The 25529-nt window shown below is 43.6% G+C and overlaps 1 protein-coding gene across 3 annotated transcripts in view; it reads left to right on the forward strand.

Moving 5' to 3' along the window:
- The window catches only part of srrm3 (serine/arginine repetitive matrix 3), a 72298-nt gene that overhangs the window by 38462 nt on the left and 8307 nt on the right, over positions 1-25529 (forward strand). For 2 of the 3 annotated variants that reach the window (XM_085797369.1, XM_085797370.1), the window contains exons 2-10: positions 222-544; positions 10109-10210; positions 16978-17079; positions 17605-17685; positions 18205-18273; positions 21062-21097; positions 21360-21410; positions 22021-22128; positions 22952-23114. In XM_085797369.1, coding sequence (XP_085653495.1) covers positions 234-544; positions 10109-10210; positions 16978-17079; positions 17605-17685; positions 18205-18273; positions 21062-21097; positions 21360-21410; positions 22021-22128; positions 22952-23114 — 1023 coding nt within the window. In that variant the 5' untranslated portion in view covers positions 222-233. The remainder of the gene's footprint in view (positions 1-221; positions 545-10108; positions 10211-16977; positions 17080-17604; positions 17686-18204; positions 18274-21061; positions 21098-21359; positions 21411-22020; positions 22129-22951; positions 23115-25529) is intronic. The other variant, XM_085797371.1, reaches the window with a different exon arrangement.

Consider the following 25529-nt stretch of genomic DNA (forward strand, 5'->3'; position numbering starts at 1 on the left):
GTATAAGAATTACTCACTCTCACCACCATGCAGTGCAGTAATAAATCAGCAACAATGAAAATCCTCCCAAATGGGGGTTCTGGGGAAGATTGGACATTAAATCATTTATCTGAAATGAAACTAAGATTTCTAATCCACTGCAATACCTAATGTTGCTCTGACAATTTGTCTTCTCCTCCTTTACCTGATGTGTTTTCTCTCCATCCTCCGTGTCTCCACAGAGCTCAGTAATCATGTACGATGCAGCGAGGGTGCCGTCTCCTAAAGATGGTGCTAATGGGATGGCCCAGCCAGTGGTCCCCGGAGCGGGAGCAGGAGCAGCCACAGGATCGGGAGCGCCCACGCCGACCGCAGTCCTACAGGCTAAAGCTGAGGACGGACAGCCAGGTGTGGGCGAGGAGGAGGAGGAGGAAGAGGAGGATGAGGAACCCAAAGCAGAGCCAATCCTGGTGAAGAAGCCACACAGAGAGATCCTGGACCACGAGAGGAAGAGGAGGGTAGAGCTGAAATGTATGGAGCTGCAGGAGATGATGGAGGAGCAGGGGTAAGTGGAAAGGATACGCAACCGATAACAATAACACCTAAAGCTGTTGATATTAGTATTGTTATAATAACATAATTATTTGATCATGTAAAAGATGGTGATCATGATGAACCCACAGAGACTCTGCAGCTTCACTGAGCTCCGTGAGCTTCAGCTCATTGTAAAACTGTTCAGCCCTCAACCTATCATTCTGACTCTCTGTTCTCTCATTTGCTCTCATTTTTTCCCACTTTCGGCTGCCACAGGCAACGGAGGAAAAAGTTAACTTTAAATGCAGTCACTGTAGCTACGTTCAGGATTCAGAAGGAAATAGACCTCACTCATAAAAATACACCTGACACCATTAACAGCTGCATAGTGTTGGTGAAACATCAGCTGTTACACGGCCTGTGTAGACAGCTGGATTGATGCTCTGTCAGAGGTTTGTGAGACTGACGACTGAAACTTATGGCTGAAATGTTTCCTGTTTAGAAGACGTAAATAAAACTCCTGAATGATCCAGGTCAGTCACATGGCTCATGCACAAATACCAAAGATACTAGATGGGAAAACTGTTTGACTTCCTAGATGATAAGGCCTTAATCTGAATGACACTGTTTAGATATGAAGTAATCTGACTTCACGTCAAACCATTTCACAGTAATTCTCTCGTAGAACCGTGCTGCTCTGTTGACATGCCGTCTACATCTCTATTGATATTCTGCAGCTGTTATGATTCCTATAATACAACAATCTCTTGTTTTTGACATTTTATTCTCAGGTGACACTTTTGTGAAGGTAATTTAGGAGCAACCCCTACTTATACAGTACTGCGCGCCATGCAATTTACCACAATCACTAGAGTTTTAGGGAAAAGACTTCAGAATTGTTGTTTTTTTTCATGATGCCAACTTTGTATTGACCAAACACACATTTAAGCTGCACTGAATAAATGTTGTTTCAACATGAAACTGAGCGCTCCAGTTGTAGTGGGTATTTAATGTCAAGTGACATAAACTGTTTCCACTGAAACAACCGTTGTTTATCTTTTCTTTACGATCCACTTGCCGGCTGGAGCGCACGCCGATGAAAACATTGTATGTGCTGTAGAGAGCTTGACATTGACAGGTATGTACCTGTAGGGCTGCTGAGTTCACAAGCTGCACCAAAACATTACATTCAAAATCTGTTACCTGCCAAAAGTCATTTTCATCGCGGCACAGGGAAGAAGAAAAAACAAACCCCCGCAGAGGAGGAGAGTAAACACAAGACATTGTGTTTTTGTTGCTAAATGGTGCAGAGAGGTTGTGTGTTGGTGACATGGCTATTTTTAGCACCATGCTATGGAAATATAATATAATTTAGTGTCTGTGATCTCACCAATGGACTTTTTTTTATTCCTGTTTTATAGCAGTGCATGCTGGGATGCTCTGATAGGTTTGCCATGCATTAAACTAAATGTCTTTATGTGGGAGGCTGCTCTGCTGCTATGATAACTGTCTGTTTCCCAGCACAGGAAACTAATTCGTACAAAGCGAGGGACTCTCCAGGCAGTCAGCAGAGACCTGCTCACATCCTCCTCGGCCACCTGCTCCATATAATATAATTGACAGTGTTCACAATTAGCGACCCAGTAAAACATCATGTCCTTCTCACTGGACTGGTGGCAACGGGCGTCTGCGGAGAAGCAGCGAGGTGATGAAGGTTTTCAGTGTCAGCCAGAGAGAAGAGCTGTATGTGCGTCAGGGATCTCTACACTGCACCCAAACCAATAGTGGGAGTTAGTTATGGCAGGAATTACTGTACCAGAGCACGGAGCAATGGGAAATCAACCTTTGAAATTAAAAACAGAAATATCTAATGGTAAAAAAAAAAGAGTTGGCCTTATGGAATTCAAGTGGTTGAGTGCAGCTTGGTAAAACCATGAAAATGATGATGATTCAGTAGGTGGGAACAACAAATCCTGGTAATCCCTTGAACCATTCTTTCATTACAAAGATCCATGAAGCTTCACCCGTCATCCGACTGCAGCCATTGGGCTTCACAGTCTCTCGGTTATGTCTCAGATGCAGCATTACTCATCCTTGAAGTTTCTGCGTGTTTGCAGCCAACACTTGAACTCTGAATAATGGCCTTGTCCTCCAGTAATAGTTATTAGTGAGGTTGCCATAGAGGCGCTGCGATAAGAATGCAGGCCGACCCCGGCGTCGTCTGTTTCATTAGCATGATATCTGTCCTCCAGCGCAAAGTTATGAGAGCTCGGTTTGCGTTAAAGCGCGTCCATGGAAATTATAGTGACTGCGGTCGCTCCTAATCCACAATCTGAGGTTTTTCTCTCCCGGCTGATCTGTACACACACACAAAAACACACAAACACACACGTACATAGTACCCAGTGCTGCTTGAATAACTACAGCTTGCAGGCAACCTTCAGGCTTACTGAGACTGTAATTAATGACAAGCTCTGGGATCTTGTGTTGATACAGTGGAAACTCACTTCCCCCACTGATACCTGGTGACATTTTATCCACATCACATTTGTCATAACAGAAGGCCAGTTGATAGATTAGGGAGCATTAATTGAAAAAAGGGCAAGCTAATTAATGAGGGTTTTTTTTAAAGGCAGGATATGAGCCTTAGGTGGTGATGGGCACCAACTTGAATGTCAGGATGAGGGATCTGCGTTGTTTATATTTTGAAAGGTTAGCCCTATTTTCCCTGTGTTCACTTCAGAAGCAGTAATTGAGAAAACCACCACTTCTGCTGCCGATCGCTCCGTTGTAGTGTGGAGAAGTGGAAGGAGGAGGGGGGTTGAGAAGATGGAGATGGATGGATGAACCTTTCATTGTCTGCCCACTCATTTACCCTAACCCTCCTTCCCTGAGCATGACTGGGCTTGTCAGGCAGTTGGGGCTCATTAAGACTGCAGGGTAATGGTTGAGGCTATGGCAAACTGGAGCAGCTGAAAAGGAGGGGGGTCGGGTGGGTGCGTCCGCGTGGAGAGGGGATGTTCACAGTTGCCATCTGTCAGTGTCCACTCATCTGCTGGGCTGAAGTGGACATAGTTGCCCCTGGTTTGACAGCGATGTAAAAGAGCCATGGAGTCTAGTGGAGCAGCGTAGTAGCAGGCAGCAGCAGCTTGGCTAATGATGACAGAATACAAGCAGACCAGAGGCCCAGAGTGAGCAACTCCACACACTCCTCAGACTGCACCGGCTCGCCTGGCAGACGGTCGCACTTGAAGGACGGCAACCACTCAGCTGAGTGTTAAAACTCTGGACAGACTCAACTCATCTTGTTAAGCTATAATAAAAGGAGAATCTCATTTGCCAGCTTGGCTCAGCACAGCTCACCCTGCCTCTCCAATTTCTAATGTGCCTCTTTAAATGAGAGTGTGTGTGCATGTGTGCAGGATTAAGGGATAGAGTGGGGGGATGAAACGCAAGGGTAGAGAGGGAGAGCAATGCCAGGCATTAGACACAATTAAGTTGGTGGCAGGAGTCTGTTTTCATTTATTGTGGATTTGAGACAGAGGGCACAGCCGCTACGTCACCCATGAGCCCCCGTCCTGACTGAGGCCTCGTGGAGGATTAGGCTGGGGGGCGAGTTGGCCGTCTGCCTCTCTCTGTAGTCCTGCCAGCAGGGCGGACGCCCCCCTCCTTTCTTTGACACACGACGACCCCCGCCCCCCCAATCCTGCCCTGCTCTCTTTCCAGAGATAAGACCAGGATAAATAGCCCGTCATGAGTGATGGCCTCACTCTGGGAGCCAATTAGACAAGCTCAGCCATTAAAGGAGTCTGTTCATTTAGCTATCCAAGACCAGGCAGCATCTCCTGTTCACTGGCACATTAAATGCTCCACCGCTGCAGGGAACACTGGCTTTTTGTGTATATTAGCCGGGCTGGAGGTCACAAACATGAGGTCATTTATACATGACATCTGTCTGGAGGAGCGTGAGGCATGAGCTGTGGGCACAGCTCGTTAAGGAGATGGAGAAAAAAAAGCTAAATGTGTACTGTACTGCTAAAGGGATGGTTCAACATTTTGGCAAATTGGCCCATTGCCATAATCCTTATAGTTTTGGGTGTAGGTTCGTTACATTTAATTGTCGGTGCAAGATGTTTATAGAACAGTGGAGCAGAGCCGCAAGCTGCTCAGAGCTACGCTACGGAGGCTAATGGGATTTCTTGGTTTCCCTCATCAAACTCATCAAATACACAATCCAACAACTCCAAAACGCTCTCGTGGACAAGTTGTGACCTGCACATTCACCACGCTATGAGATAATAACGGAACGTTACGAGACATTGTTGTTTTCAAGGCAAATACAGAGACTGTTTGCCAAAAAAACTGCCCCTCGACGGGAACGCGCATCAGCGGTTTTGCATGAATTTGCCTCTTAAACAACTCTGCGTTCCGTTATTATCTCATAGCGTGGTGAATGTGCAGGTCACAACTTGTCCACGAGAGCATTTTGGAGTTGTTGGATTGTGTATTTGATGAGTTTGATGAGGGAAACCAAGAAATCCCATGAGCCTCCGTAGCGTAGCTCTGAGCAGCTCCACGGCTCTGCTCTGCCATTCTGAAAATAGCTTGCACCGTCAAATAAAGGTAACGAACCTACTGCTATGAGTATAGGGATTATGGAAATGGGCCAATTTGCCAAAATGTTGAACTATCCCTTTAAACAAATCTGGCTACCCAACGATAACATAACTCACTGAGTTATATTAGGCTCAAGGTCTACTCTGCCTTTTCCGCATACGAGGATGCAGACTCTATTTCATGGACACTTTTCCATGCTAATTGAGCCATAATGATTGTGCATGATTCAAACTCCTGTGGCGTCGGAGCCTTTTTCCCGCTCTTTAATGAGCTCTCTACACAGGACCTCCTCGCTCACTCTCTCGCACACACCAATCGGCAGGCTACCTTTAAACACACACACCGAATATGCATCTCCACAATGCATGCACTCATTAAACAGAGTGTGTGCCTGTCTCATGCATACATAAAATGGTGTGTATGAGCAGTGTAAATAAACAGGAAGAGAGAAAATATTGTTGTTCCCGCTTCGCAGAGCATAAAAATTAGATGCTCAAGTTTGCATTAAAGACTAAATATCTATAGCTGAGTGGAGGGGTGTAACCTGGCACAAGTATAAAAAGACACAGTGACGTCTCAATGAATTTATACATTTACACGGGGGGGAAAGAGGAGCCACAGTTTAAATTCATTCATGGCCTGGGAGCTGTGATGCGGCACTGTGGCCACTACAGTGCCACTGTATTGCTTTAGTGACATCTGCAGTGACACAAGAGATATGAGTAGCCATAGGATCTTATTAAGAGAGCTGCTCCCGGAGCCTCTAAGACCAGAGCCACATAACGATCTCTGCACTGATGGCGCTTTTTCTGCAAGCCAGAGCCTGCGTCATAAGACGATAAGCCTGTGACCTATAAGACTGAAAATTGGAGGAGAAAGCATCTCAGGAACAATGACCCATTTTACACTGTGGGGCTCCCAAGCCTACAGTACAGAGGGGCCTGTGCGAAGATGAGCAATCAGAAGGCATGCGGCGGATTGTGGTGTCGTGAACACTGATCTGCTTGCACTGTGAAGGAGGTGAAGAGGGCAGCTTTATGTAGCGAGAGAGAGGTGGACTCTTTCTTTGCTTCTCTTTGCCTGGTCTGTACGTTATCTAACCAGAAAATCTGAATCCAGTGAGCATCAATTGAAAATCCTCTCCACATGAGAGCTAAACCACAGTGGCAGCGTCACCGTGGCACTCGGTAAGTCTTTTTAATTCTGCCCCTGAAATAGAAATGTGGGGGTGTTCGGGCTTGCCTTCCCGTGTTCCCAGCACCATTCAATCTTACTAACTACATTGGCGTCACTTTGCCTCTCTGTGCTCTCTGCAGCAGGATTGATGGCTGCAGAGTTTCATAGGTGTACAGCAGCGCCTGGGGACAACTTGTGGAAAAAGGCTCTTCGGGTACCAAATGCAACGACATCACAGGCAGACGGGAGGAGCACAAACACACACAAACACACACAAACACACGAACGATCCCCTGCACATAGACATGTCCTCACCAAAATCGATGACTATCAGCGCATGGATGGTCTCTGGGCCGCAGATATTCATTTTCCCGCATCACGAGTTAATGGGCGAAATCTGTGGGTGCTCGGAGCTGTCTAATTACTCCAATCAACTTCTTTAATCATGGTGATTTTTCATGCCTGGGTGGTGGGGAACCCCCCCTCGCTCTGATCGATGTGCCCTGTCTCTCTCTGTCCAAATCACTGGGACTTTGCATGCTGTAAGCAATGGGGCGGGGCTAAATGACTTTCATTTGGCTCCACTTGGCCAGCGCTGGACCTCTGATGTGCCCCCCTCACACACACACACACACACACATACACATACACACATGCAAATGAAAATATACAAGTGCACCGTACAGTTTAACATTCATCGTAATTTGAATTCGGTGTTACCCAGGCTATTCCTGAGAGCAGCCACTCCAGTCATTCCCTCCTCTGCGTGGTGTCAGGGCAGAACAGATGGCGCGTTAGGCAGAGAGCCGCTACCTTTACAGCTGCAAGAAGTGCTAATTAAAATGTGCAGAAGAGAGATGTGTTGTTTTTTTAGCCTACTTCTGCTAATAGCTTCTGACAAATGTCCAATATGTGGCCATTTACACAGATTGATTCGGAGCTCATTATGGATTTTTCTTTCCTCACTTATTTTAAGTGCAACTCAAAAGTTCAGCCATCATGGGAAAAAAAAAAAAAAATTCAGTCTCACATCAACACAGGCTTCTTTTTGTCCCTATACATGTTAATCTCCGTGGGTGATCCTTCCAACCATTCGCCAGGTTCCTGCAGGTGCTCTGAGAGGGTGGGGGGGCCTCTATATTTGAAGCAGCATCTCTGACTTTGTTTTGGAAGTTCAACCGATCAAAAAGAAACAAACTTTGCGCTGCTTCATGCTGTGAAGCTGTGCTGTGCTTCAGAGTCGATCAGTTCACAGGGAAGAGGAGGAACGGATTCTGAAGGCCACGAGTCAACAGACCCCTGAGCCCCACAAGTTGTGACCCCCTTCCTTTTTTCTTGCTTTGACTGCAGTGTCAACAGAGGAAGCTGCTGGGGCTAACATTCTTACTGTCATCAGCACAATGTGAAGGAAAAAGCCCAACAGTCATGGAGCATGTTTGGCCAGAACGCATTCGTTTTCACAGCCGGTATCCTCTCTGAGCCTCCTCACTCCTTTTATCTATTGTACAGCCTCCTTTGATCCACAACAGACAGCTGAACGCATGCAGGGACTGCCGCAGAGTTGTCAGAAAGCAGCCATAGGAAGCAGCTAACGTATGGTGATGGCTCCTCCGCCGTGCACGGAAAAGCCCCGGATATAAAGTGTGTGTTTGTGGCCTCCATTGTGCAGAGCTGACAGCCGCTGGGCTGAGAGATTGCCATACAGCGGGACCCGATGGTGCTGTCACACCGGCTGGCTCCGTCTCTGTTGGGCCATCTTCCAGCTATTACAGCCCTCCATCACGCTTCTCCTAATCTCATTTTTTGCACCGTCAATGCGCTGATAGCACCCAGCTCAAGATACATATAGTACGGGGCTGCTATATTTAATCTGGGAAAAGTAAACACTCCTCAGACTAATGCAATTTCCACGCTGAAATGAGCCACTGGTTCATTTACAATCCAGTAGTCATCTGTAGTCTGTAGTCATGTAGTCTAAGTCTAAGTTTTAGCACTGAGCAACGAACAGCTCCCCTATAATAGTCAGATATGTTTATTCTTACTTAATAGGAGCTGTAATTGCACTTCTAAGAGTTATTTGTGCACTTGTGGGTCTAGACTGGGTCAAAACAGGCATTTATTCAGGTGCAGATGATGGAAACATACTGGCGACAGAGATAATCCTATCAATAATGTCCTCAGGAAGTCGCACCAGATCTTAAGATAGATGTGTATAATATATGTGTGTTCAGATTTGACTGAGGACTAATTTTAATAGTAAATTGCATCAGGTGGATAAATTGCCTCCGTGTGTCACGTCCTCTACTGCAGCTCTACTGCTGAATGTGTTGATAAGACAACACGCCCAGAGGAGGCTGTTGATTTAATGTCCTCACAAGGGAGTGAAATGTTCAGTAATTATATGCAGCTGTCCTTACATGTTAAACATTGGTTAATGTGTAGTGGAGATAGATAGTTACCTATATTGCTGCTTTAAAGCTTTTATAATATTCAGTGTATGGAAAATGTATTTCTTTACTGTCTTTAAAGATTGATACCACTCTTTCTATTCTCTAAATATGAAGCTACAACTCTTTTTGTTGGATTTGATTTGAATACCACAGTATATTATTAATGGCGGAGGCCTCCAGTCAGTCTAACTCTGTTATGTCTGGCTCTTGGCCACACACTCACAGCTTTATTAATTCTCTGCCTTTTCCCCTCCCTCCTCAGTCCTCCCCTCTCCCTTCATGTTCCCGTGTCTCTCTAGCTCATTACAGCTCATTACCAGGGCCAGAGCAGAATGTGGTGATAGTGTAAAATGGTATGAATAGCCTCCGCCAGGCTCAGCTTGGAGGACGGTGCACTGAAAGGGGCCGTGTACTGTCACAAAGTTGCAGCGATCCTCTGAGTATTTGTTGTATAGAAAAGGGCAGAACCAACTTCAGTCCCTCTGCTGTGCGTGTTCAGACCGGCTGCTTGAATTATAGCTCTGTCCCTGCAGAGCTGTCAGTGTGTCTCCAGTGGCAGACGTACGGTCAGAGGTGGTTGTGTTGCTCACAAACAGGGAAGATGTAGCCCAAACAATTTAAAGATTCATTTACCATGCTTTTCACTGAGTATAATCATCATTTATTAAAGTATAATTGCTCATTGTGATGCTCCTGCTGCATCCACAATAAACCCAAGAGAAAAAAAAGAAGAAAAACGATTTTCTTCAGTTTGAAAATATGGATATGAATCTATAATGTGACACCGACAGTAATTTCTCGTGTGCCACTGCGGCGGTCGGCAGTATTCTGTCTGTGTCAGCTCGCTGAAAGCTCCTCACTCTGCCCCCCAGGTCCTCTCAGCTCAGCCAGTTATACAGCACTTGCCTGCAGAATAAAACATGACATGCAGTCCAAGCCCGAACAAGTAACCAGCCCGGGTCAGGAGAGGCTGACAGTGAGTCATCAGAACATCATACATACATCATTCGGCTGAGTGTAATGTTTGGTCGGGACACGGTCAGGAGACAGTCTTTGACATTTTGCTCAGACTCTGTGTGAGAGCAGAGAATGACACGGCTCCTCCATGAGCGACTGGCAGTTATGACGGATGACAATTAGCTCGGCCGGTGCCTCCCGCTGCATTCGGGCCCGTCATTAAAAACCGCTGCTTTAATTTGCAGGAGCTTCACAGGTCGTCACACCGTCTCTGGTTAACGCTGAGAAAAATTCACTTCGCCCTTGTCAGGGCTCCACTGAAGCTGCAGATGATCGCTGTCGGTGAGCGTCTGTCTGTGTTCCTTCACTAACCGTTGTGTCCTTCATGTCCTCAGGTACACAGAAGAAGAGATCCGACAGAAAGTGAGCACATTCAGACAAATGCTGATGGACAAAGAGGGCGTGATCACCAGAGAAGGCTCACACACACAACCAGTGTAAGTCACCACATACAGTATCAGGTTTAATGTGATGTGTGCATTAGGAATTATCTGATTATGTGTGTATATTTGTATTTATAAAACGGAAAGGTGAAATCCCGCAATCTGATTGGTTGGCTTCGCGTCGGGCCGAACAACGCCCCTTAGCCGTGGTATAATGAGCATATACCACGGCCTGTCGTGATATATTGCTTAACTGTAGTGCAGTGGTGGAGGAAATACTCAAGTGTTTTATTGAAGTAAAAGTAGCAATATTGCACTGCAGATACATTCAATTCTCAGAGTAGTATTACACTTACAGTAGGGTTGCAAAGGGGCGGAAGATTTCCGGTAAATTTCCAGAAACTTTCCATGGGAAGTTAAGCTGGGGAATTTGGGAAATATTCCAAATTGGAAACTTTCCATGGGAATTATGGGAATTTATGGGAATTATCGGGAATTTATGGGAATTAACTGGTGTTAATGTCCAAACATAAATGTAAATATTTAGTTTTGTCATAAGCAGACATCCATGCAAAATAATTGGGTTAACAATTAAAAAACATGACATTTCAACAGATTTATTTGTGAGTAGAACTATCAAGTTTTAATTCTTGTATGAACAATCAATTCTTTCACTGAACAACAACAATCAAAAAGTAAAATGAAATTTTCCCCAACTATACAGTATTTAAGTTCCCAACCTTCAATTTTGTAAATTTCGGATGTATTCCCATATATTCCCGTTAATTCCTGTTAATTCCCATATATTCCCGTTAATTCCCATGGAAAGTTTCCAACTTTGAAAATTCCCGGAATTTTGCAACCCTAATTATACTGTATTATATTTTTTGTTGAGTTATTTGTCTGCAAAGTGATGGGAAATGTTCTTCCTATCTTCCTACTCACATGTTCTCTGTATATCTATATACAGCTGCCAAAATCATAACCATGTACCTAGATCAGTCAAAAAATTAAACATAGTTTGTCTCAGTCCCTCCTAAGTCAGAAGGGAGTCTAATTAAAGCCTGTGTGAGTGTGAAAAGTGAAGGTGGAAACAGCAGCAGCAGTTCGGTGGAAAAAGTCAGAAATTATTGGAGGAGGACCAGATGAAAGCAGAGTGTGTTTGAAGTGTCAGTGCAGTGCAGAGAAGGTCCCTGACTCCAGCTTGTCAGTTTCCAGTCTGCCGTCAAGGAGCCAGAGTTTAATGGGATCTCGAGGTAGAAAATAACACAGCTGAAACATCCCTCACGCTTCATCCACTGCACAACTAATGGAAAAGACTGGTTATTAAGGAAAAAAAGGAGATGAATTTCATATCTGTCCAGAGCATGTTATCTGTGCAAATCCAAATAATGTATTTATATTATTTTTTTACCCCCAATGTGCATGTACGGTTATTCACCCTGCCTCCCCCCGGTTATTTACTGCATTATTTTCATCTTATTCATGTAGGAACCCAAAGAGTTTGTATCGGATCTAATTGCAAAATGCTTACAAGAACTAAAACTAGAGAGCACAGAATAACAAATGCAAACAGAAACTGTTTTTGAGGGAATATAATGCCCAATAGTATCTTAGTGAACTCAATTACAAAGAATATGGATCGTACAGTAATTGTAAAGGTGAAATACATTTTCATTTGAATCCTTGGCTTTTTGCTGGTAATGCCTCTTTCTGAGTACACAGGGAACTGTTAAACCCCAGTGCTTTTAGAACAAGCAGCAGCATTTTAAAGTTTATTTCAAACTCTGCTGGAGGCCAATGAGGTGAAGATTGGCGTGATAATTGTCAATTTGTGTAGCATTAAGCCACAGTGCAGCTTTGAGTACGAGGTGGGAGGGAGAACGCCTCATCAGAGGGAAGCACAGATGGAATCAAAGTAATCACAATGCATGGATACATGTATAGTTGATCCCTAAAAGATGCACACACACTCTCACACACACACACAGAGGCCATTGCATCAGTTCTGAAAAACATGAGAGTTTGCAACAGCAGGATGTGGGTGTGGTGGCACTTCAGAGTCAGTCCTTCATACTCTATGTGTGAATGATTGAGCGAGGCCGTATGGTGGCGGCAACGTGACCCCGCTGTCTGTGAACTAATGACTGGTAATGACGTTGATGCTTAATGTCTCACAGACAGGACTAATGATTCTCCCTCCTCTGCACCTCCACCTCTCAGCTGGTGTCTGACATTAAGCCAGACCGCTCTGAGGAGAGCTGGTGGAGGAGCGAGCTGCAGAGGAAGGAGGAAGGTTATGTGTATATGTAGGAGGATGAATATAATAAACAATCATGGTCCAGATTTGCATAAAGACAGAGCAAGTTCTGTTTGTTTTGATTTTTTTTTTTTACATGAGTTCACAGTGAAGGACACTTCTGAGTCAGGTCAATTTAGGATTTTCACAACCTGCCTCAAATTCTGCAACTTTTCCCTTAGCAGAAAGGCCTTGATGTGGAAAATTGAAGAAGGTTGTAATTTGCAGGCTTGTTATCCCTCCACTTCTCCACAGCGTCCATTCTCAGACAGGCCAAACACACACACACTGAATCTCACACCCTGTGAAATCCACAGTGTGTCCCTCAGCTCAACATTGTGACTTTTTCAAGTGAACTTATAAAATGTCCAGCATGATTATATAAAGGATGTCCTTTGTCTCACTGGTCAGAACTGTAGAAAAAGACCTAACGGACCTTGACTCCTCACTGGGCTCACATGTCAGTTAATGTGGCTTTATGAGGCCTACAGTCACTGTAATTAACAGACAGCAGTGAGCACGGACGTTGTACCGATTTAATATTAAAGGGATAGTTCCACATTTTGGCAAATTGGTCATTGCCATAATCCCTATAGTTTTAGGAGTAGGTTCGTTACCTTTAATTGTTTTCGACGTAAAATCATGCAAAACCGCTGATGCGCGTTCCTATCGGGGGCAGTTTTTCGGCAAGCAGTCTCTGCATTTACCTCTAAAACAACTCGGTCTCGTAACGTTCTGTTATTATCTCATAGCGTGGTGAATGTGCAGGTCACAAAAGCGTTTTGGAGTTGTTGGATTGTGTATTTGATGAGTTTGATGAGGGAAACCAAGAAATCCCATTACCCTCTGTAGCTCTGAGCAGCTCGCGGCTCTGCTCTACCGTTCTAAAAACAGCTTGCACTGACAAATAAAGGTAACAAACCTACTGCTATGACTATAGGGATTATGGCAATCCCTTTGCCAAAATATTGCCAAAAATGTTGAACTATCCCCTTAATAACTTGGCCCTCTCTCTGTTGTATTTCTTGCTATGCTAAAAAAAAAAAGATGTACATCAACATAACGCTGCATTGATTTGCAGATTAGCTGAAGGAACGGAGGCTTCATCCCAGTCTGACATGTACTGTTGCCTTCAGTGTGTTTGAGTTTGCTCAGATGGGAGATTTCATTCAGATGCCATCTTGTCCACAGGGACTGGTACTATTGACAGACTAGGCCCCTCAGCTGGAGCTTAATACTCTTACACACCAGCAATAAACAGCCAGCAGTGAGCATGGATGTGCTAGCTCATAATTCTGTTTACCAAATGTCTCTCATTGATTTCCTGCAGAATGGATGGGAACATGAAGCGAGAGGAGGAATGCAGTGTGTGAAAGCCTCCCAGAGCTGTTCAGGATTACAGACCAAGACTGTCCCATCAGAGTAGAATCAATGGGGAATCTGATGCCAGGCATTCACATGGTTGTTCAATATCTAATGAAAAGCCTGAGACTTAGTTTCTTCATTATGAAACAGAAATATATCTCATTTCAATAGAAAGGACTGTAATGCCTAATACACCTAATCTAATCTAGGCGCATACATATCACAGCATTGATCAGCTCAGCTCAAACCCAGCCCAGTCAAGCTGTCATCTTATTGTAACATGACCAACATAAAGCAGCCAATAGATTCGCCCCACCCTCATCCTGAGGAGTAATCAATCCCACCTCCACATTCCTCCTCCCAGAATAACAAACCATGACTCTCTACAGCAATAGAAATACATCCCAGCCTTCCATGGCAGAGTGGCTGTCTGAGGGGGGGGGGGATACGAATGAGCTGCACTACTTTGCGCCGCAGCCCTGAGGACGGCCTTGGCAGTAGTCCATCACTGCCAGGTCCCACGGACAGTGGCTGAATTAGGGAGTCTCCTGCCCCACCAGGGCACCATTAAGCATTGGGACACTCACTCATCTGCCTAACGGGGGACGCTGTCTTGATCACGACCAGGCTGGACAGATGTCAACGGCATATTGACGCATAGCATCAATTAAGGGATTAGAGACAGGATGGGGAGTTAGTTGATTTATCATTAATGACTAAGCATGGAAACCACTAGATAGTTTCAATTGTTGTTAATTGCTCTTTTTGGCAGCCAGCTCCATTCCCGGCCTGCAGGGACGCAAGTCTCAGGCAAAAAGGCTAAACAGCTGCAGAAATGAACCTCTTTGGGTTTTTAAAATGCCAAACTGAGATTGTAAACATAAATTCAATAAGTATTACAAATGCAAAGGGCAAAAATACATTTTAAAATATGTATTGAATGCAATCAGTGACATTTTACACATTCAGTTTATCAGTGTAGAAAACAAATGAACAGCAGTCTAATGAAACACATTAGGAATGCAGTGTAAATGCTGCATTATTAACACACTCTACTTCATATCCCATGTTGCTCTCGTTGATAGAGACCTTTTCCTATGTGATAGATAAATATTGTCACTGTCCTTTACTGCCATATTTAATGTTTTATCGAGTTGGACGTTTTATTGGAAGAACTAAATGACTGAAAAATATATTATCGTTTATTCAAAACAGCGAGGTGCAGAGGATTTAAAAGTATTTTGTATAACCTTGAGTTGTATCTGCAGGCGAGCCTTTGTGCACGCTGAGAGGCAAAATCCAAAAGATAGAGTTTCAAGAGAATTAAGTGAGTAGCTGTTATTGAAAAAGAGAGAGGTAGGGGGTAGAAGATTTTCTACTGCAGAGCGCTGTGTGTGTCTCCCTCCCCTTAGAGCAATATTCACAAGTTTCAAATTTTCCTTTTTATAGTGAGAAAATTGGTTCCATCATCTTGCAGTGCATCCTTTATCTAAAATAACATCTAGTCAATATTCATTCGTTCGGCAGTTTCTGACTTAATGTGTTTTTAACTTTCTGTCACACACCCACATGGCCGATAGTTGTTTCCCTCTGTCCTCCTCAGAGTTGTTTTTTGTTTTTTAAATGCAAGTTGTATTTATTAGACTGAGTTTTGCAGTGTGTGTGTGTGTGTGTGAGTGTGTGTTTGTGTATTCATCCAAATAACTTTCGGAGCATGTGTGCAAAAAGGGCTGTCATTGGGAAGTGAGGTTATTTCTGCCGGTGCTTGGGATCCCTGCTGTGCCCACTGGTGCCGAGCCAATTAAAGACTCTCTGTTTCCTCGTCTCCTTCTAACAAACCATCAGGCCTGTTTCCTGCTCAAGGCCGCCCCACTTTGTCCTTCCAGACACTTTACACCGTTCATTTTGTCTTTTTTCAACATCACCCCTCCTCTCGATCCCGATCTGATGTTAAATTTTGCTCTGATAGTGTTTCCCCATGGGTTTTTATCTCCCAATTTCAGACGCACTATCTTTTGCTTTAACCTGCTTTTGTGCTGCACTTCAGCCCTCTTCATCTCATTCCCCCTGCTTCTTTTATCTTAGTCTAACTAATTGAGCCTGCATGGATAGTCATCAAGGACGGCCTCAGCCATTGTCACTTTAATCCAAATAACCTCCCCACCTCCACATGGACTCATATGTACTGGATACTTGTGTGAAAATTACCAGAAAGCCCAGAACTTGACCTGCTGAGATTATAACAAAACTGTCAAGGTCAGAGATGGGTCGGCAGGGGGGTAAAAAATAAAATCTGTGTTTCATGGGGGTTTTCAGCAAGGTTGGATTTAGTGGATCAGAGGGGGGGCACCTAAGAGCAGAACGGACAGTGGGGCAAGTAGGATTAGTTGGGATGCCGCTGTTGCCTGTATATACAACACAGTATGTGTGAAAAACAATTTATGACTCCCAAAAGCTGAACTGTCAGAGTGTGAAAAATCCTGATCTTCTCACGGATGCGGTGACGGACGAAGGGATGACACATTGCAGTCACACAAAAAAGTTTAGTTTGTGAGTAAAGAAACTAGTCAGACTTAGTTCTTCTTAAATGAATCACACATCAGAAGCAGGACAGAGTCTGCCTCAAGTGCCCCCCTCCCCTCCCCCACCGGCATCCTCCACCGACCTGCAGTGAGGACAAGGTCGTAGCGTCGTCTTTGCTCTGAATGACAAACTCCAGTTAGAAGAGTTCACAATGAGCATCTCAGCGACACTACAATCTTCTCAAGAGCACAATCTCACAACAGAGGTTAAAATTACCCCTGTGGGTTATGACTGAATTTAACTGTCCTGCTTTCAGCACCATTACAAGGTCAATCTTTTCATTTGTTCAACTAAAAACACACAAAAATAGCCACAACTGTTCCTTGTATTTAGTACTAATTAGGAAATGTTAGCGTTAGAGCTAAACTGTTAAATCCACCCAGGCAGATACAGTATACACTAACCAATATATAATATACATAATTTGTAATTGCATATGTGTTGACATACATTGCATTGATACAGGTTGAACTTGACTTTAAGATGAGAACTGACCATGACGATGATGACGATGATGATGATAAAAACCTGGTTTCCTCATGATCTACTGATCCTCAACACATTTTGTTTACAGGGTTAACCACCTGCACTATCAGCCTGACCAGTATGAAGAAGACCCAGCGCTGGCTGGTTATGAAGATGGAGACTATGACCACGATTATCACAGTGACAACAGGTAAAACACATGTTAACACACACACACACACACACACACACACTGTTGACCAGCTCTCGTCCCTCAAGTGATGCAGTTAAATCATCTATTACCTCCTTCACATGGCCTCTGGGTGTTTCCTGTGATAATATCCATAAACATAAAACTGATATTGGACCAAGCTGCTCTTCAATCTACCATCATAGCTGATGTTGCTGATGTTTGAAAACCATAATGCAGACGGTCATTTAGATTGCGCTTTCTGCTTGTGTCACTTTTCCAATAGGACTAAGTGTAATTTCCACGAGGCAATTTCCTGTTTCCATTGTGAGATGTATTGCATGAATATTGTGTGTGATGGCAGAATGAACTGAGGAAATGAGAAAGTATACACTTAGACGTCTTGTTATTGACACAGCAGCAAATAACTATAATCAGAAATTTATTCCTTCTGAAAATGATTATTATAACAATCACTTGCAAATTATATCTGCCTGTCTTGCTCTCCATCTCAATCGCCCTCTCATTCTCTCTTTTACGTGGCAGAGTGAAGAGGAAATCAAGCAGCTCTCCATCCCCACGTCCGAAGAAAAGGAAGAAGAAGAAATCTGGCCGACGAAGGAGTCGGTGAGTGGAAACGGCTTCCTCTGATGAAGTTGTTCGATTTTTCTTTTCTTTTTTTCTTTCCCCCAGCCTCGTTGACAAAGTAATTACACTGTGGTTTTGGTTGACACAGAATTTCAATTATTTTCCAGTGAATATTTGAAACAAGCCATCAGATACTGACGTTGTGAAGAGGGGAATAATCTGTAGTGAGTGATTAGCAAAGCATAGTCTCGTCTTCCATTTTCTTTTGACAAGGTCAGCAAAAGGAGAGACTGAAGGAGAAAGTGTGAAAGAGGAGGTAGATTGCTGGTCAGAAAGAATAAAGAATAAAAAGCAGAAAGGCACGATCATGAATACAGCTCAGCACAAAGAGGCTCGGTAAGAGGAGTCAGCTGAGCTACTATAGGATGACACCTCTGTTCACCTCTGTACAAAGATGAGATTTAATGTAACACTTTGAACAAGTGAAAAGCCAGAATTTTGCAGCAATCTGAGGCATTTTACAGTCATGGCATGAAAAAGATGTCTCTCCATCAATAGGTTTGGCAGCTCCTCACCCACTCGCAGAGAGAAGAAGAAAAAGAGTGGGAAGAAACACAAGCGAGACAGGTGAGTGTGTAAATAACATGCGCAAGAGTCATCAGTGATTTGTCATCACAACAAAGACACTTTGACTTCTCAAGGGTTTGTCAGCAGCTGCCATCATAGCGGTGGATGTTCAGAGAGAGATAGAGTCACGCGTTTGATGTTTCACTTACTGGAAAAGCAGAGTGAAGGAGCTAAAGGGAGGGATGTTGCCCCTTTTTCTGTCATTATGTGAATGGCCCATATAACGTATTTGTGGAGCAAAAGGAAGAAAGGAAGGAAGGAAGGAAGGAAGGAAGGAAGGAAGGAAGGAAGGAAGGAAGGAAGGAAGAAAGAAAGATATTCAATGAAGAAAGGCTGGTATAAAAAGGAAAAGGAAGGTGAGGTGGAAAGAGAGAAATAAGACAGTAAGAATAAGAAAGAAAGAAAGAAATTGAATGAAGAAAGGCTGGTATAAAAAGGAAAAAGGAAAAGGAAGGTAAGGTGGAAAGAGAGAAATGAAACAGTAAGAATGAGAAAGAAAGAAAGAAAGAAAGAAAGAAAGAAAGAAAGAAAGAAAGAAAGAAAGAAAGAAAGAAAGAAAGAAAGAAAGAACTTAAATGAAGAAAGGCTGGTACAGTATAAAAGGAAAAGGAAGCTAAGGTGGAAAGATAAATAAAACAATAAGAATGAGAAAGAAAGAAAGAAAGAAAGAAAGAGAGGAAAAAAGAGAGACAGAAAGGAGAAGGTAAGAAACATTGGAAGAAAGAGGAGGAGGAGGAGAAAGGAAAAACAAATAGGATGTCTAAAGGATGAAAATAATGAAATAGTTCAAGAAAGAAGGGAGGACTGAAAAGACAATAAAGGGGAAAGAAGAAGAGATAGGAAACGAACAAGAGCTCATCAGCAGATACCTGTGCAGCCTCAGGTTATTATAATACCAATTGGGGAGCGTCCCCCTCCCTCGGTTCCTCTGGCTCTCTGCTCTGCTCCTCCTGACTCGGGGGGGGGGGGCGTTGCTCTAATAACCCAGCCTGTATGGGGGCACAACACAAGAAAAATGAGCCTCTCACCAAATTGCTGAGCATCACTGCACTGCCCCGCTCTTGTTTCCCACCTCTCATCCATCCACGCACATCCCAATTCCCCCCTCATGCCCCAAACCCCCCCACCCACCCACACACACACACACACACACACACACACACACACACACACACCCCAACATCTTCTCCACGCCTCCCTCCAAAGCTGCTCTGCATTGCAGGTACTGTTTTTATATGAATAATGTATAGATGAGGCAGGGGGTGAGCAGCATGCAGGGTTCTCCCCCCCCAGAGACGGCCTCCTTTGATTCTCCTTTTTAAGGTGCACTTAAGTAGGTGGAGGAGAGAGTAGGGGGTGGGGGGCATTGCGATCCTGTCCTGCTTAAATTCATAACGCTGCCTGTTTGTAATATACAGCCCAGTGTAAAGTAATAGCTCCAGGTTGGGCCGCTGCCGCCTTTGATGCATATTCGTCTCTCATCTTCTACCAACCAACGTCCTTGTGTCTGAAGGAGCAGTGAGGGATTTTAGCCATGACCAGACTGTGTGTGTGTGTGTATGAGAGGAGAAGAATAATAAACCTTCAGAAATATCCCTTCATACTCAGTGGTCCCCAGACGACTCCCTCCAGTGGGGAAACAGGGGCTGCTACCGTACCGGGGCCACAGCTCTCTGAGTCACACATCAGCCACATACATTACCGTGTGACAGCTTTATTACTCCCCTTTCAGTGAATCAACACACTTTGTGCTGCCGCTCCCTCCCACTCCATGCTGCATGCTGTAGGTGTGTAAAAACAGCAGAGGAGATGGAGGGCTCTTCAGGAAAAATAGCAACAACTCTCACAGACCCGGTCTGACTAATCACCATGGAAACTGCAACGAGGGTGAAAGTGATACGGAGGTGATGTGTCAGTTGCTGAGGACTGAGGAATGGCTGGCCTCCCCATCATTATGTTATAATACATGGTCAAAAAAGAAGCCGCGCCACAGAAGCTCAGGGTTTTTCTTTTTCACTCCTGCCTTTTCGCAGGAAGCAGCAGCAGCCAAGAATAAAAAAATAAAATAAGTGTGAAGTCCTGCACCTGTGGAATACAAATTGGAAAAACCTGCTGTGAGACCCCCCTTGGTGACATCTCTGCACATAAAGATGTATGCATTAGATTCAGACTGTCTTGCACAGGGAGGGGGGTGTCACGTGCAGAACGTTAAAACTGCAGAAACACATCCAGAAATATTTCCATTTCTAAGTTGGCACATAAATATGAATTATCTTTGGTATTTATTTGCAGCGCCTTCAGCATGTTCATATTTTGTGAATAAATATTACGTGTTTGTTATATTTGTAGCACTATTCACATGTAGAGGCGTATTTACACAAAAGTTTAAATGACCTTGTGCAAAATATGAACTATTGTACTATTGCATGTGTTTCCTCGGTGTAAAAACACTGAAGGTCAGCTCACACCGCAGCTTCATGTAGTCTCAATATTCTTGGGGGGTGAATGTGAAAATATGACCCTGAAAATATGATGTGAAATAAAGGGGAAGTATAATCAAGGTGCTGCACAGATTGATGACAGCAGAGATTCGATTTTTGGGATCAGCCTCCAGCATTTGTTCAAAATACAACCTTGTCCTAGAAACTATTCCAAGAAGCAGGTTTAGTACTTTTCCCAGAACCACCATCAAAATCTGGAACATCCAACGTCCAGTGTAAATGCACCACTCATATATCTGTCATGTTATCATCCTTATAATGATTGTGGGTGTTTTTGTTTTTCGTAGATCTGCTTCTGGCTCCAGGAAAAAGAGGAGATACAGGTGTGTATGAGAGATGAGAACACACAACCACAGCGCTGTTAACAAACCCTGAGTGTGAAAGTGCGCAGCGAAGCAAACGCTGCAAATTAGTTTTCTCATGTAAGGTGTGTTATTGTCCTTGCTGCCTGATTCACTGTTCCCTTTTTGGGGCAAAAAATCCATACTGGCGAGCCGTACAGTGAGTTCTGCTCTTACAAAAAGGGAATCTTTACTGCTTTAAAGTGCAACAGCTTCATTATCTTACACATGACGTCTGTTTCAGATCGGGCAGCCCAAAGAACAAACACAAAGACAAGAATAAACAGAAAAAGAGGTGAGACTCGCAGAATCCCTCTAATACCATTTACATGTTAATGCTGAGCCGACAGACGCCGTCCTACAGTATATGTCTGCTTTTCCCCTGTGAAATGAAGCGTCACATTCATTATCTGATGTTCTGTACAGATATAGAAGGTGATGCGTAAAGAATAATTTCAGCACATTTTGTCCTCTGCACATAGTAAAAACAAACAGAGAACAATCATCTCGGTCCTCACCGACGACCACTGAATCACATTCGGTCCCTCATAAATTTATATTGGTATTTTACACTCATTATCTCAGGCTCAGACGCACAGGGAACGGTAACAAGCGTAAAGCACCGGGCGCATCTCTCAGCTTTACAGCTTTACAGCTTTACGTCAACACAGTAGCAGCGCCACACCTTTCTTAATTAGATATAGATTGAAATAGTTTGGCTGTGCATGAACTGTTTTACACATCAGTGGATCGACTGCTGAGCTCACTGCCGCATGCGTGTCTCCCTGTGATGTATGCATACATACACATGGTTTGTTTATGTATATGTATGCATGTGTGTGTGTGTGTGTGTGTGTGTGTGTGTGTGTGTGTGATGTGTTGGTCCGTTTGTTGTTATCCCTCAGGTCCCCCGGTGAGACCCCAGGTAGGAGTTCACAGCGACAAGGCAGCTGCTGCAGCTCCCGCAGCGCCTCCCTGTCGTCCACCCGCAGCACCTCCAAATCTCCTGCCAGGTACTGTTCCCTCCTCAGCACACACACACACACACATTCTCTCACACACAGACACACACGCATGCTTCGTTTGGTCACACACCGGTGTTGCTCTGTTGACTGTCAAGTGTGTTGGACTGTCAGTCCCTTTCTCTCTCATTTCCTTTCAGCTCGAGGGAAAAGATTAGTTTACAAATGGGGCTCCACACAGCGTGTCTTATAATTCCCACCGCTCTGCTCCCTCTTAAATGAATGTGAAGTCTCATTCTGCACTTAGATAGAGTCTGATGGAAAAACAATCAACAGAAACACAGTCAATTCACGATATTTTTCGATTTAAGGAGCCGAACATACAGTATTGTTTAACAACTCAGATGTAATTTTCTGATTCACATTTTTCTTTCTCTATAAATGTTTTGAACCATCTTTAAGAGTCAAAAAATTGTGAAATATTATATCTGTAAGTAGACACACCAAGCTGAAACTAGCCATAACATTCAGCATGAACAAAGGTATTTCTCTTTTGAGTATGTTTTAGATTCTTCTATGTTGTTTAAAGCTTAAAGTTAATGCTCTATACCAACTAAAATGACCTTCTAAAGGTATTGAGTTCTGAGGTCTGAATAGCTTTTTTCTTTTAAGAATAAAAAGAAGAAGTGAATTATTGTAAGTTTAAGAGTAGGAGTAAAACTCAAGTTTCAAGTACACATTTTCACTTTAAGCACTTTGCCGACAACAAAGTCACAATGAACATCTTTTACAAAGTTGTTCCTCAGGAAGTGAGTGGGCTGGCTGACGGCGCTTCACCTCATGTGTCGCCGTGTCTCTCTCTCTGCTCTTCCAGGCTGAACTCCAAGCACAAGATGGACGGACAAAAGGCGTCCGGCACCTTGCTGTCCCCGGGCCCCAACAGTCCCGCCACGTGGCACAACGGGGACCCCGCCCAGCGGAGCCGCAACGGCAAAGCCAGCAGACTCAACCACGCCGAGGGCGAGAAAGGGCACGATGTATGTAATCTCCTCTATTTTGCTCCCACACCCCCACCCTCCCCCCTCACCCACTCCCAACGGTATCTTCCACAGTCTTGACTGATGAGTTTTATCTTGCTCTTTTGTGTTGGTTGACATGAATTCTCATCCTCTTTGATACTGAAAGATTTTTTTTGTTCTTTTATTAGTTCTTCCAGGACAGTCTTTATTATTAATCTCATTATTTCTGACGTGTAAAAGACACTTCCTGTCCTGTGTGAAACTTGCCGCTCCTGCTGCTTTGTTTCTGGCTCTCTTTGACTCCTCCGCCATCTTGTTTTTTGTTTGTTCTTGTTGTTTCCCGGTAACGGAGGGAGGGAGCAAAGACAACCAAGGCTCTAGTGTTTCTGTTCAGCACACATCCTCTCAGTCTAGAGTGCAGCATTAGCATACCGCACCATGGATGGAAATATGAGCCACACTGGCACAGTGTTTCCAAATGAATGAGCAAAAAGATTGTTGTTTCTTCCAAGCGGGTGCGTTCTACAGAATAAGACAAATACATTTTTTAAAAAGTTGAACAAGGTGCAGGTACGTCTACTTCAAACATTTTCTCCCCCTCTCAGGTCTATGCCCATCAAGAATATCAAAGAACTAGGAATAAAAACTTCATAAAGTCCTAATTAGCCAAAGTATGCAACACGTGTGGTAACATTTTACAGCTGCTTCTTGAACTGACTAATCCAAAACTTTAAAAAATGAATTGTAATTCTGCTGTGATGTATGTTACATTTAAATACATGAACAAAAACAAAAACACAATGTGATATATATTTAAATAAGAATGGAAAAATGTGGTTTATCCTGCAGAGATATTGTGACATTTACAGTAATCGTCTCCTGCATTGAGGAGTTCAGGGAGGGGATGAAAATCAACAAATTGCAAAGGAGCTAATTAGATCTCATCATCCAGTTATTAAAGATGTTGTTTCACAGTTAAAAAAAAGATTTTGATAGAACTACTAGAAGTAAAGTGATGATCAACAGGGGATTAGGACTTAAAAATGTCTCCTAAATCAAATCACAACACAGAAATCAAGATAGCGAGGTTTACAGCATGTCAGTGTTGTTCAGGAAAGTGCGGCATAGACCTGTCAGTACAAACCACCATAGATAGTTCTCATGAGATGCATCATACATGCAAAAATAAGAAACAATCACAGCCGTTAAAGTGACGACTACTGACTACACTACAGAGAGGTCTCAATGTGTAAAGACCGTAAAAGCTAGACAACTGTGCTTTTACCTAATATTAGCATATCAAGTTTCACCTAATTTCTTTGATGTTTTGTTTTTTTTATTTCATTATTTTAAGTCTTTCATAGATTTAGTCGGGCCTTGAAAGCACCATTGTTAGTTTTCATGCCGAAACGAAAGCCAATCAGCTGTCCTGTCACAGCTTGGGAGCAGAGCGGACCTTTTATACTGAAAGGGTTTCAAGAAAAAATGAAAAAGAAAGCAGCGGTACATGATTCACAATATGCTCATAAAGCCATAAGTTTAATCAAATCATAGATGAACGGCTCCGTGTTTGTTTCTCAGCCTCTAAAAGACGCTCTGATGAGTTTACATGACTTTCTGCCTTAATGAAAACAACTTCCGTACTGTAAATAGTGAAGAGCTGCTACAGGATGACAGCCAATATGCTGGATTAAAACAAAAGACTTCGCCTCGGCAAAAGGGAACTGACTTCTTCTGATGAATAAACATCTAAACGGGCTGCAGACATCCTGTAAACACTCCCTCCAGAGAACTGATGTCTCCTATTTTCCACTCCAGCTTGCATGTGTCTATGAGGTCTCATCTGATCTCTCTCTCTCTCTCTCTTTCTCTCTTTTCTCTGTCATTACTGATTCTTTTTTTTTTCCCTTCTCGATTTAAGTGGTATTTACCAATGAATAAATGCCCAAATCTTTCTGTCTCATTTATATAAAAAGCACTCAATTGCTTTGGAACTGGACCAAGTAGGTTAACAGGGTACGTGAAATAGTTTCTTTTTGTCAATACAGTTGTCTTTCTTCTCAAGCACATGCTCTGCTCAGTGATAGATCCTCTTCTCCTCCAGACGTCCAACAGCTCCTGCAAAAGCACCAGGGGTTAAAACACATGCTCCTCTTTTACTGCTTTACTTTACCATGTCGATGTGCATGTTGCCCCTAGGTGGCAGTATCTGTTCTGTTCCTGACGTTCTTGTTTCTAGTCTATATGTTCAGGCCAGTGGAGAATGCCGAGGGATCTCTGTTAGATCATGTGTTTTTTTCAGCCATTCAGGTTGGGACATAGTGAAAGAGGAGCATTTAATTGGCTCGATTATTTTAAACAGCATCTTTGTACTGTAGCATAAGGTGATGCTGCGGCCCCCTCCCTCCCACGCTCTCGTTAATCTACACCAAA

Source organism: Trachurus japonicus, chromosome 14, assembly GCF_045865225.1.
Source record: "Trachurus japonicus isolate A0001 chromosome 14, Traja_1.0".
In the NCBI taxonomy this organism is placed as follows: domain Eukaryota; kingdom Metazoa; phylum Chordata; class Actinopteri; order Carangiformes; family Carangidae; genus Trachurus; species Trachurus japonicus.